The following is a 12,513-nucleotide window of genomic DNA, read 5'->3' on the forward strand; positions in this document are numbered from 1 at the left end:
GTAGGCCAGGAATATAGAAGTTATTTATCTGTAGGCCATCAGCTAGAAATTCACAAATATTTTTTTATTGATGTCAATAATGAGTCAAGTGCCTCCATGCTTGGCAAACATATTAAATATAATTGAAGTGTTAGTCAAAGGTATAAAACAAGTTTGTTCATCTTTTCCCTTTGTCACTAAACCCTTCAAAAATGCCTCGGTTTTATGATGTGATTTTACTAGTACTAAACTTCAATAGCTCATAATTATGAAATTCATGACATACAGCTCAAATACAATTACTAACTGGTCCAGGCTTACTAACATGACCCCTGGTCACCATCAGTCACTCATGATGAAAACAGGAAAGCAGCTAGGGCCACACCAAATTTCTAAGTACTTTGCATATTAGTTGGATAGCCAGCTAAAGAAAAACAAAATAAAAAATGCTCCATGGGGGGTGGGGGTGAGGGGATGAACATATGTAAAACTTTCAACAATAAAGATTTTTTTAAAATGCTCCAAATTTGAAATGACACATATCCCATAATCAGAAACACTCAAAACAGCTGGCAGCCTATGAGCTTGATGCCCTGGAATCAAATCAAACCAAACCTCCTACTTTGTCTGATAAAGAAACCAAACACTAGAGAGGCAAGCGAGTTGACCAAGTCATGTAGCTGGTGAGTGGAAAGCTAGGGCTACAATCAAATTCACCAACTCTTCTGTCTATTATTTGTTCCATTATCTTGAGCCCCCTCTCAAGGTGCAGAATAGAAGTGCTGACCGAAATTCTATTGTTCTTTCAGCAAGAGCAATAAAGATAATAAACACCTCAACAACACATTCTTACAACTGTTTCCATTTACTGAGTAATAATTGAGTTAGGTACTGTGCTAAGCACTTGGCAGATAACAATATCTCATTATCCCCATTATATACAAGTGAATACAGAGGCTTGGAGAAGTTGGGTAACTTGCCCAAGGCCACAGACCTAGCACAGGACAGGCCTGAGTCTGCTATGAGTACAGTATTAACCAAGGCGGGTATAATGCTTTTAGAGGACACACAGATAAACATTTCATGTTACTAGTTAGTAATATGTTTTTGCAGTTACCTTCTATTTATTTTAATAATATAAATTATTTCTTCAGTAGATTAAAGCAAAAATTGAGTCAATGTATAGAAAAACATTAACTATGTAATAGTATTAGTAGTATAGAATACAGCAAAATCATGGAAGTGCACACAAATTATTGAACTTTAGAGAGACCTGATTTGGTGGATGATGAAAAGAATTTTGGGGATAAAATTGGCAGGTTTAGGGAATTTTAGGAATGCATAGGTGAGGGCGTAGAGCCGCCAGAAGGCATACATTCACAGAGAATAAAAATGGTGCCACAGGATAAGGGGAGAGGAAGACACCCATTCACAGACGATAAGGAAAAGCCACAGAGCATGGAGGAAAAAGGAAACAAACTTTCACAGAGGACAGAGAAATGCCAACAAATGGCAGAAAGAGGAAAACAAGAGATAGAGAAATGTTACAAGATAAGAGAGCTCGAAAGAAGGAAGCACCACATGGGTTTGGGGCTTTGAAGCTGAAATTCTACAAAGAGAGTGACCAATTAGAAGAGGAGCTATAATAATAAAAGCGTAATATGCAAATCGATCGAATGGCCGAACACTGGAACGACTGAGGTATCAAGGCAGCCGCTGTTGCTGCAAGGAAGGGATCAAGGCAACCGCCATGGCTGCGAGGGAGGGATCAAGGCAGCCGCCATAGCTGCAAAGGCCTACTCTTGCATGAATTTCCTGCATGGGGCCTCTAATCTATATTTATAAAAGGCTAAATATGCTAAGCATCTGACCTTTCGACTAGTAGCTATGACGTGCACTGACCACCAGGGAGCAGACGCTCAACGCACAGGCATGGAAACATGGAACAGACTGATGAATCTCAGAAGGAAGGGGGGAGGGCGGGAAGAGATTAACCAGAGATCTTATATGCACACTAGAGGCCAGGTGCAGATATTCGGCCTGTGGGGATTGGGCCAAAACCATGCACCAGGCCTCTGACATCCTCTGAGGTGTCCCAGAGTGGGAGAGAATGCAGGCCAGGCCAAGGGACCCGACTAGTGCACGAATCTGTACACCAGGCCTCTAGTAAGATCATAACGTGAGGAAGGGGTCCCATTAGAAGAGAGCATGAAGTGACAAAGAACTACAGCCTTTATAAACCTTAGCAAAAGAGAGCTTAAGGACTCACCTCCTTGGGACTCCCTCCCTACATGGGAGTCTGTATTTGCTTCCAATAAATTTCCACCCTTTTCATCTACCACCTTTTGTCCCTATCTTCATTCTTCAAATACATCTGGACAAGGACCCAGGAAAGAAATTACCCTTGTATCCTGCTCAGGAAAACAACCTGAATCAATTGATTCCCTTGAATCAATGAGATTTAGTATCCTAATATTTTATATCTGACATCATTATGATTCCAGAGGTTTCTACATAACACTGGAAAGGAAGAATGTGCTTTAATCTCGAGCTATCATAATCCCATCGCTTATTTTCTATAAGCTATATTATTAGTAACAAATGTGGGAAACACCTAGCAATGTAAAGAGGTGATTTCTTTTTTTTATTTTTTTTAAAATATATTTTATTGATTTTTTACAGAGAGGAAGGGAGAGGGATAGAGAGTTAGAAACACCGATGAGAGCGAAACATCGATCAGCTGCCTCCTGCACACTCCCCACCAGGAATGTGCCCGCCACCACGGTACATGTCCTTGACCGGAATCGAACCTGGGACCCTTCAGTCCACAGGCCGACACTCCATCCACTGAGTCAAACCGGTCAGGGCAAGAGGTGATTCCTTAATTTTCTACTTAGGTCACAAAAATATCTTGGGCATTGTAACCAAGAGGTCTTAGGAATTACAAAAAAAAAAGAGGTCTGAAGAAATAATTTATGACTTTAAAACTAATTTTTCTGAGCTCTGTAGAGCAAAGAAACAGTTGAATTAGTGCTGCTTTTTATAGGAGGTGGAATGATATTGATACAGCAAACCCCAGCCACAGAGCATTATGATCTAACTAGAGGCCTGGTACATGAATTCATGCACACTGAAAGGAAATTAATCAAAAAGGAGCCCAGAGTGACAGTTTTCCTTGAAGGTCGCCGTTCTGTTTGCTGTAACCGATCTGCAACATTTCAGGAAAAGACAGTTAAAAAAGAAAAAAAGAAAGGAAATTAATTAGAAGGTGGCTAGTGGAGCCGGACTGGGCAAGGAAGGGGCCGGACACACTCAGAAGCCAACCTCCCGAGGTCCCTCCCCGGCCGGCTGCACCTGGGGTGGCGCCGGGCCTCGAAGGGACCCCACTGGGCCTCTAGCAGAACAATGAACAAGCTCTACACATTACTCTTCTTGTTCATATCAATAGCAATATCTTAAGCGCTAGAGAAACATGAAGTAAAAGAATATGGCCAGCTAATTAAATAAACAACTTCAAATGCTATCATTTTGTTAAATAGAAAAAAATATTTTCTCCTAGATATGTTGATTTCCAACATAAGGAGATACATACAAGCCTGAAAATTTTGTTCTATGGAGTTGTTCTCTACAATGAACAAAGAAGTAGGGGGAAAGCTACCGCTGATTAGTGAAGACAAGCTGAACATTAGGCAGGGAAGGTAGCCGAGCCAAATGATTAGCACCCGGATGACACTCTTACACCAGCTGCACGTGTTAAAGTAAGACGCTTTCATCCTACTTCACGTTGTTTGACAAGCCAAATTACACATACGATGTTTCACTTAGACAAGTGCACTCCTTCTGCCTGGCTATTAGAATCTGTAGTTTATTTTCAGCTTGGGTATTTATTTACTCCATTGGGGGAAACAGTTTATATAGTAAGTCTTTTAAATCCTGAGCCATTAGCAGTATATTTAGAGAAGATATGACCAATGGGTCTGAGTGCTCCATATATAAGATTTCCAGATGTTTATGAAAACATGCAAACGTGAAACTAACAACTCAGTCACTGTTAACTTTACAGTAAGTGCAGATTTTTATTAATATACAAGCTATTTTATATTCATATCCGAAGCACCTGTTTCTTTAAAGTGGAAGGACCTTGCATGTCAGCAAGGACCTGAAAAGAAAAAGGGAAACAGCTGTCCAAAGGGCACGAATGAGCAGAGGGAAGAAATTACCCACACATTAAAGAACCTATTTGTCACTGAAGTAAAAAAGTCTCATTGTGAAATATAACCTATAACTTTCATTAGCATACATCTTCTAAAATAAGTTATGTTTCACAAGTTTATTTTCTCAATTGGCTGCTTGATGCTCATTGCACATTTACTCATAGAAACAGTATTAAATATAGTCGTAAACTGCAATATCAATGAACATAACACTGCCACCTGACTGCTGTGACCTCAGGGGGTGCAGGGGAGAAGGAAGAAGAAAGTTTCCTTCCTCTTTCTGGGATGTAGGCCTGGCCGAGTACTGTTTTGAAATAGGAAGTGTCTGTCCTTGGCATCCTGCCACCTCATTCGCACTTGCACATCTCAGTCCTAAACCTTGGCCACCAAGAGCCAGCCCTCTGCTCTGTGCACCCAGCAATGATTCTCTACCCAGATCTGCCTTTCCTGATTGCCAAGGGTTTCATCCTTCAAATACACCTACCTCACCTTCCCTCCCCCACACCTGTACCCAATGTCCATCCCTCAGGATAGCTGCTGCCAGCAAGGTCTAAAAGAAAGCCATCTTATTATTCACTCACATCAATGGTTAACAGCGCATCACCTTCCAGGACAAAACCCTTCCAGAGGTATTTAAAGTTTTAAGAGAGACTAACTCTTAAGCAGAATACATCTGTAATTAATGTCATTCTCAATAGTATAAAAATGAAGGGGAGAATGCAAAGGAAAAAGTAGGGGCACTGCCTGAAAGCCACCTCCCCAATATTATCCTTTTACAGCTGTTTTTTCCATTATTTTTAACCCAATGTTTCTCTAAATCTCCAATTTATTCAACAGTGGCTCAAATGTATAATGAAAATAGCACCTACCTTATAGAATGTTGAAAAATTAAACGACATGGTCAACCATTCACTATAGTGCCTGGCACATGACCAGAAGTAGTGCATTAGTTCTAATTCAAGGACTTGTTTCTTGGATTGAATTAAACATTCAACCCTATGACAATGGAATGCCAGGATTTCCTCTCTCCCTCACAAGGTGATATTCTATGCTGGTTCATTCATAATAAACATAGATTGTTTTCTTTTTTGATCAAATATTGCCAAAGTCAAAGATATAATCAGGGCCCATTTGGAAAAGAACAAACACAGAATACAAACCTGGGAAAATATTTGATACCTCACTAATTATCAGATAGATATAAATGAAAATAATGAAAGAGCACATTTGATCACTATTGATACAATTTTTTTTAACAACATCCATTCAGGTCAAGGTATAGTAAGCCTTGGCCCCTAGCACATTTTTTGCTACCACTGTAACTAGCCAACTCTTAGAAAGCAAACAGGCAACTTTCATTATGGGCTACCAAAAACATATATATATATATATATATATATATATATATACACACACACACACACACACACACACACACACACACACACACACATATATATGCCTAAAATGCAAAATGTCCCCTCGGGAGTCCAAGAAGGGAGGCCCCGGCCGGCAGCCAGCAGCCATTAGGGACCCTATCCATGCATGAATTTCGTGCACTGAGCCTCTAGTAAAAGCTGAAAGCCTTTGACTCTGGGAGTATGTTTCTGGAAATCTATCCTGAGAAAATAGTTCACAAATTGGAATAGGCTACAATCCACAAATTTTATTTCAGCATTACTTATAAGAGGGAGGAGAGGGGACAGGAACAACTAAAGATTTAAACAATGCAGAAATATAAGCAGCAAAAGCACTCTTTACCAACCTTTGCTCACCTACCCACCTGATTAACCAACTCTCCTCATGTCCTCTGCAAAATATACTCTCTAGTATGCTTGCACATTTCTGCCCCTCCATCTGAGTTGCACTTTATCAACACATATGTGTTGGATTTGCTCACAAATCTGTTTGACACTTGCACTTGTTATTGAAATTATATAACTTAAATAGATATGTGTAATCCAATAAAATGTGAGTGTAAAAACAGAGTTGTTCCTATGAAGACTAAGTTGATTGCTTTATAATCACTTGACCAATGTGTTAATGCAAAAAGAAATTTTTTAATCAAATTAGACGTGAGAATAAGGAAACAGAAATTGTATAATTTGAAGATGACTTCACACTGAGATTTCTTTTTAAGTCTCAGTCCTTGCTGTACTTAAACAACTAGAAAATGAGAATTGATGATTATGATGTGGTATGTGTATAAGAATGAGCAGCTGACCATACTTAGTTTTACAACAAAAGACTGGGATGCAATTGTACAGTTACATGTTTTAGGTTAAAATAAAGTATTTAGCCCGGCCGGTGTGGTTCAGTAGTTGAGCGTCAACCTATGAACCAGGAGGTCACAGTTCAATTCCTGGTCAGGGTATGTGCCTGGGTTGTGGGCTCACTCCCCAGTGTGGGACATCCCCAGTGCTGGATGTGCAGGAGATAACTGATCAATGATTCTATCTTGTCATTGGTGTTTCTATCTCTCTCTCCCTCTCCCTTCCTATCTGAAATCAGTAAAAATGTATTATTTTAAAAAAAGAAAATAAAAATATTTAGAGTATACAGTACATGTATTATCTTTTAAATGGTTTCTCCACTTTACAGCCTTTTTTAATTAAGTGGTCAACCATATCAACAGGCCTCCTATCAAGGGAGTCCCTCCTAGGGTGCCTTGCTTTTAGGAATGACTCGGGTTTAAAACACTATACACCAACATACTACTGGCACTTCCTGTCTACAACCAAAAAAAAAAACAACCTGTTCTACACCACCAATAAAATGGACACACTATGTTGAATTTTCTACTGTACTGAGACTGTGTTCCTTACCAAAAATTAATTTTTAAAGGTCTCTTGGAAAACTCTCATTTAAATTCTGTTCCTTTTCTAAAAGGATGAGATTTCCTACCTCAAATCATTTCAATTTATGCAACATACAAGTTTCATGAACTGTTTAAAACTCATCCATTCAAAATTACAAGATGCTTATTAAAATCCTCTGAGATGATAAAAGTTCTAATGTAGATAGAACCTGTGGCTGAACACTCAAAACACTTGGGCATAAGAGCATTTACTTACATTTGTCATTGTCTATTAACATCCTGACCTTTGTTTTCCACACTGACATCAAGTGAAAAGCTCATACCTACTTTTAGCAAGCCAAAACAAATACCCAAAAGCTGAGAAGAAAAACGTATGGTACAAAATCACAAATTTAGCAACGAAGTAAATGTTTTAAAAAAATTCAAGCTCCTTTAGAATTTTCCAAAAATGTTCATCAGCAGACCAAATGAAGAAGAGTAAATCTTCAATAATTTTTGGAAAATAAAAAAATACTTTTTAGTTATAAAAAACATATTTATTTTTTAATTTATAAGCTCTCTTTTTAAGCAACACTAGTTAATTACAACTTAATAGTTGTTGTCTGATTTGAACTAATTACTTAACCTTCCAGAGCTTTCTCATTTGCAAAATAGAGTAATACCTACTTAATTTGGCAGTGAATATGTAACACATAGCTGAAAATAAACCCATGTGAAAACTCTTCAGATGTATATAAAGCCAAGTATTCTTAATAGTGAGGGACACACAGAAACCACAAAGTACATGAATTCTCTCAAAGTGTGGGCAAACCTTGTGCATACATGCTTACATGCACTTGACTTAGGAAAGGATCCACAGTTTTTCTTCATATTCCTAAAGGAGTCCATGACCCCAAAACGTCTAAAAGCCTGCTTTATAGTTGCCTTTGGCTTTATTTTCTCTGTCCCCAAATTCATAAAGTTTACAAAATTTGACTGAAAACTCTAGAAACAAGCTAAATTTAAGTTACTCAACGCAACAACAACAAAAAGTTCAATTAAAAGCATGGTCATGGTAAGATATATATTCTCCTTTTATTTCTCTTATAAAAAATAAACAAACTAAAACTCACTTGGCTCAAATTATTCCCAGCCTTGCTATAAATAAAATACCCAAGTGCTAAACAAAAGAACAGCAGCACACATACAAACAGGGAAACCTTCAATTGCCAAGAATTAAAGCCCAGTACCTGTATAATACAGTAATCATTGTTCCTTCTTTAGAGTTAATTTTTCAAATTACTTCATTCCCTCATTCTGACTCAAAGTCAGGCAGCTATTCAAACAGCTATTACATACACGTATTTTAATGTGTTGTGGTAAGCAGACTGCAAGTATCACAGAAGGCACCCTAAACTAGGAATCAGACAACCAGGGTTATGGTCCTGCTCTGTCATTGACTGACTCTCGCAGCTGGCCCTCAGTATTCTAGGTACTATAATCCTATATAAAACATGCAATCCCAACCTGAAACACTGAGATACTTGCTATCCTAAAATTGCACTTTATTACTAAAACAGAAACTTACTAGTATAAAAGAGAGGTCACCTGACAGGAGGTCTAATGACAAAATATACCTAAAGTCATAAACCTTTAAGTACAGACTCTTCTGTCCCCACTGTCGGCACTCTCAAGGCAGAAATACTCAGAGCAGGTCTTCTGTTGGGGCAATTTCATGCTTCAGCTTAACACGAGCAAGAACACCAGACACCTCCCACTACGCCATGCCTTTCCTTAAGGTGAACAGCACTTACAAGAAAGACTTAGCAAAGTATAGACAGACAAAAATATTGATAGATAAACCCTTATTCACATTTCACTGAAAAATTCTTATTATAGAAAAGACAGCTTATTTTAATCCATCTTATTTCCAAGCTGCCTTTTCCAAAACAAGTACTTTTCAATGGAAGATAAAATAAGTTTTTATATACCAAGTGAACCCTATGTTGAAGAGACAATCCTCTTCCCACAAAAAAAAAAAAAAAAAAGGCAACTCTATGAATGTTAAGTATTTAATAAGTGGATCAAATACAACTCTTTGAATATATTTCTGTAAGAGCTACACAATATACACAAAAGGCAAATTAGCATGGCAAGAGATTTTTCTGAAAGGCTGTGGTGACTAATATTTCAGGACTAGAACATGATACTTATTAAAAGAAACATGAGAGACGTCCTCCACTACAAACAGCATTCAGAGCTGAATTCACACAGTTTATAGTCTCTTAGGCCTACATCATCCATTCCCATTTCCCTCCATGTGGTACACTGTGTGAATCAAAGAAACCAAGCAGTAATTCATTTGTTGAAAGGCCAGATATAGAACACAAGGAGGCCCACACACTCAATTTTTTAAAAAGAAGGAACATAAAACACCCCAAAATAAGGTTTTATTGAAAATAATGCCACAGAACCCAGCAAATAGCATGACCGTACAGAAAAGACCAGACTGAGATGACATTTCGGTGCTGTTATCGCATGACACGTCCCACACACTTTCTTCCCTGTTAAAAAAAAAAGGTTCACCTCGCACCTAATTCACAATTTTATATATAACTTCAGTATCAACCAAAGTTTTTCTAATGCTTTACCTCATGAGCAAGACTTCCAAGCAAAGGTTAATGAGGCCACCTGGGAAAGATCACCACTGCCAATATTTCAGATCTAATAACAGCAGGTTTTAACAAGTTAAAGTGCAAAGATTTCAGTCTCCACATTCAAATATCCTACAGCACATTTCAACTAATTACAAAGGACTAAAGACTGAACCCACAACTTCCTATCTGTGCAAGTAGAATTTAGAGATTATTCCTTAAGAAGTTAGTCCTGTCCTGACTGGCCAGGTGGCTCAGTTGGTTGGAGTGTCACCCCATACACCAAAAGGTTGTGGGTTCAAATTTTTGGTTGGGGCACATACTTAGGTTGTGGGTTCAATTCCCGGTAGAGCCACATAAGGGAGGCAACCAATCAATGTTTCTCTCTCACATCAATGTTTCTCTCTCCTTTCCTCTTTCTAAAAATCAATTAGAAAAAAAATATCCTCCAGTGAGGACTAAAAACAAAAGTTAGAAGTTGGTCCTAAGTCTTTTTGTGGTCCTCAAAACACAGTTTACCTATTGGAGAGGGTATAAATAAATAAAAACTTTTAGATAGCAATTTAGCATATCTATCAATAATTAAAATACACATGTATCTTTTGGCCCACCAATTACATTTTGAGGAATCTATCCTATGAAATTTTTGAGTGCAAATTTTAAAACGTTGATCCACTACAGCATTTTGTAAAGGTGAGAAATCATACATGCTGATTAACATAGGGAGTACCACACAAAAGAAAAGGCTGGACCCATATGTATCGATGTGGAAAGAATTCCAACACACTGTGTTCAGTGAAAAAAGTAAGTTGCACAACAACAGGTATAGTAAAAATATACTTATGTCAAGAAAATGTGTGTGTGTGTGTGTGTGTTTGTGTGTAACTGCATAGACAATGTGTGAAAGAATTCACAGTAAACAGGTTACTCTCTGAGTAAAGAGAGCAGTAGATCAACATGTGTGGGCTGGGATGGGTATGAAGGGAAGGGCAATGTTTGTTGTTGTTGTTGTTAATCCTCACCCAAGGATATTTTTTCCATTGATTTTTAGAGAGAGTGAAAGGGAGGGAGGAAGGGAGGGGAGGGAGAGGGCGAGAGAGAGGGGGAAAGAGAGAGAGAGAGAGGGAGTGAGAGAGAGGGAGAGAGAGGGAGGGAGAGAGAGAGAGAGAGAGAGAGAGAGAAACATCAATGTAAAGAGACATATCGACTAGTTGCCTCCCACACATGCCCCAGTGGGAGTGCAGAATCGAACCTTGACTAGGAATTGAACCTGCAACCCTTTGGCCCTTCAGTGCGCAGGCTGACACTTTAACCCCTGAACCACACCGGCCAGAGCAAGTGCAAATTTAAAGATGCATTTTCACTTTCTACTTCATATACATCTGTATTATTTAAACATTTACATTATATAGATAAGACATTTGTTCTTTATAGAAAGTAGGAACCATTCAATGTCTAATTTTAGCTAAACTCTAGAAGTACTTAAAGAGAATCCTATATAATAAAAGGCTAATATGTAAATCGACCGAACGGCGGAAGGATTGGTCACTATGATGTGCACTGACCACAAGGGGGCATACACTCAACACTCAGTGTGCTCCCACAGGGGTAGAGCCACTCAGCCAGAAGCTGGGGCTCACAGGCTGGTGAGCGCAGAGGCAATGGCAGGGGCCTCTCCCACCTCTGCAGCAGTCAGACATCCCCTGAAGGCTCCTGGACTGCGAGAAGGCGCAGGCTGGGCTGAGAGGCCGCCCCCCCACCCCGCCCCACTCCAGTGCACGAATTTCGTGCACTGAGCCTCTAGTGCTAAATTAATAAAAGAAGTAAAAAAGGCTGTTGGTAGTCAAGAACATCCTTTGTAGATTTTAACCTTCAAGGGAATAAAGACAAATGTGGGCAGCATCAATCAGCAGTTATAAATGAATATGACAGTGTTTTCATAAAAGAATGAGTGTCATTCAGAGAACAGAAAGATTTGTGTCTTAGAACTTTAAGAATATAAAAAATACTGAAATCAGAAACATTATTAAAGAGATATAATTATTCCAAATGTCTCTCAGAAATACAGTTTTAACAATGAATTATATTACTTTGGTACAAAATGTATTCTGGATGGTTATGCACTTTTGATTTGAAAAACTGGCATGGAAAATGGAGGACATCTGCAATAGTGTCAACATTAAAAATTTTTAAGAAAAAAGAAAAAAACCTGTCATGTCTAAAGCACTAAATGGTATGGGGTGTTTATCTTACCTGTACATTTTCTTCTGTAACCTGGATTTCTGCAGTGTAAACATAATCGATTAGCATCCTCAGGGTCCAGCCATCTACCTCTTTTATTCGGACTCTCTTTGCTCGGCTCTCACTCATTTCACCTAAAACACAAAGGAGTAAGAGTGACACTACCACACAACACTGCTTCATTGCAGCATAAGTCATGGTGGCCAAAACCTGGATTCAGCTAGGATCCTTCAACAGATGACAGGATAAAGAAGATGTGGTACATATATACAATGGAATACTACTTGGTCATAAGAAAAGATGAAATATAGCCATTTGCAACAACATGCATGAACCTTTAGACTATTATGCTAAGCGAAATAAGTCCGTCAGGAAAAGCTAAGAACCATATGATTTCACTCGTATGTGGGATATAAAACTGAAACTCACAGACACAGACAACAGTATGGTAGTTACAGAGGGAAGGGGTTGGGGATAAGTAAAGGGTAAAGGGGCCCAAATATATGGTAATGGACAATGATTTCACTTTTGAGCAGTGGGCACACAATGCAACAGATCATGCACCATAGAAATGTACACTTGAAACCTACATGATCTTATTAACCAATGTCACCCCAATAAATTTAAT

The 12,513-nt window shown here is 38.6% G+C and overlaps 1 protein-coding gene and 1 non-coding gene across 10 annotated transcripts in view; one reads left to right on the forward strand and one right to left on the reverse strand.

Moving 5' to 3' along the window:
- Positions 1-12,513, reverse strand: part of KLHL2 (kelch like family member 2) — an 80,583-nt gene that overhangs the window by 36,525 nt on the left and 31,545 nt on the right. For 8 of the 9 annotated variants that reach the window (XM_036312376.1, XM_036312377.1, XM_036312378.1 and 5 more), the window contains one exon: positions 11,898-12,019. The exons of the other annotated variant lie outside the window; for it this stretch is intronic. In XM_036312376.1, the coding sequence (XP_036168269.1) occupies positions 11,898-12,019 (122 nt within the window). The remainder of the gene's footprint in view (positions 1-11,897; positions 12,020-12,513) is intronic. 9 annotated transcript variants of the gene reach the window in all.
- On the forward strand, positions 3,081-3,213 carry LOC118659454. The gene has a single exon (XR_004968572.1). It is a non-coding gene; the product is annotated as a small nucleolar RNA SNORA16B/SNORA16A family (small nucleolar RNA).

This window comes from Myotis myotis, unplaced genomic scaffold (assembly GCF_014108235.1).
Source record: "Myotis myotis isolate mMyoMyo1 unplaced genomic scaffold, mMyoMyo1.p scaffold_m19_p_6, whole genome shotgun sequence".
NCBI lineage: Eukaryota > Metazoa > Chordata > Mammalia > Chiroptera > Vespertilionidae > Myotis > Myotis myotis.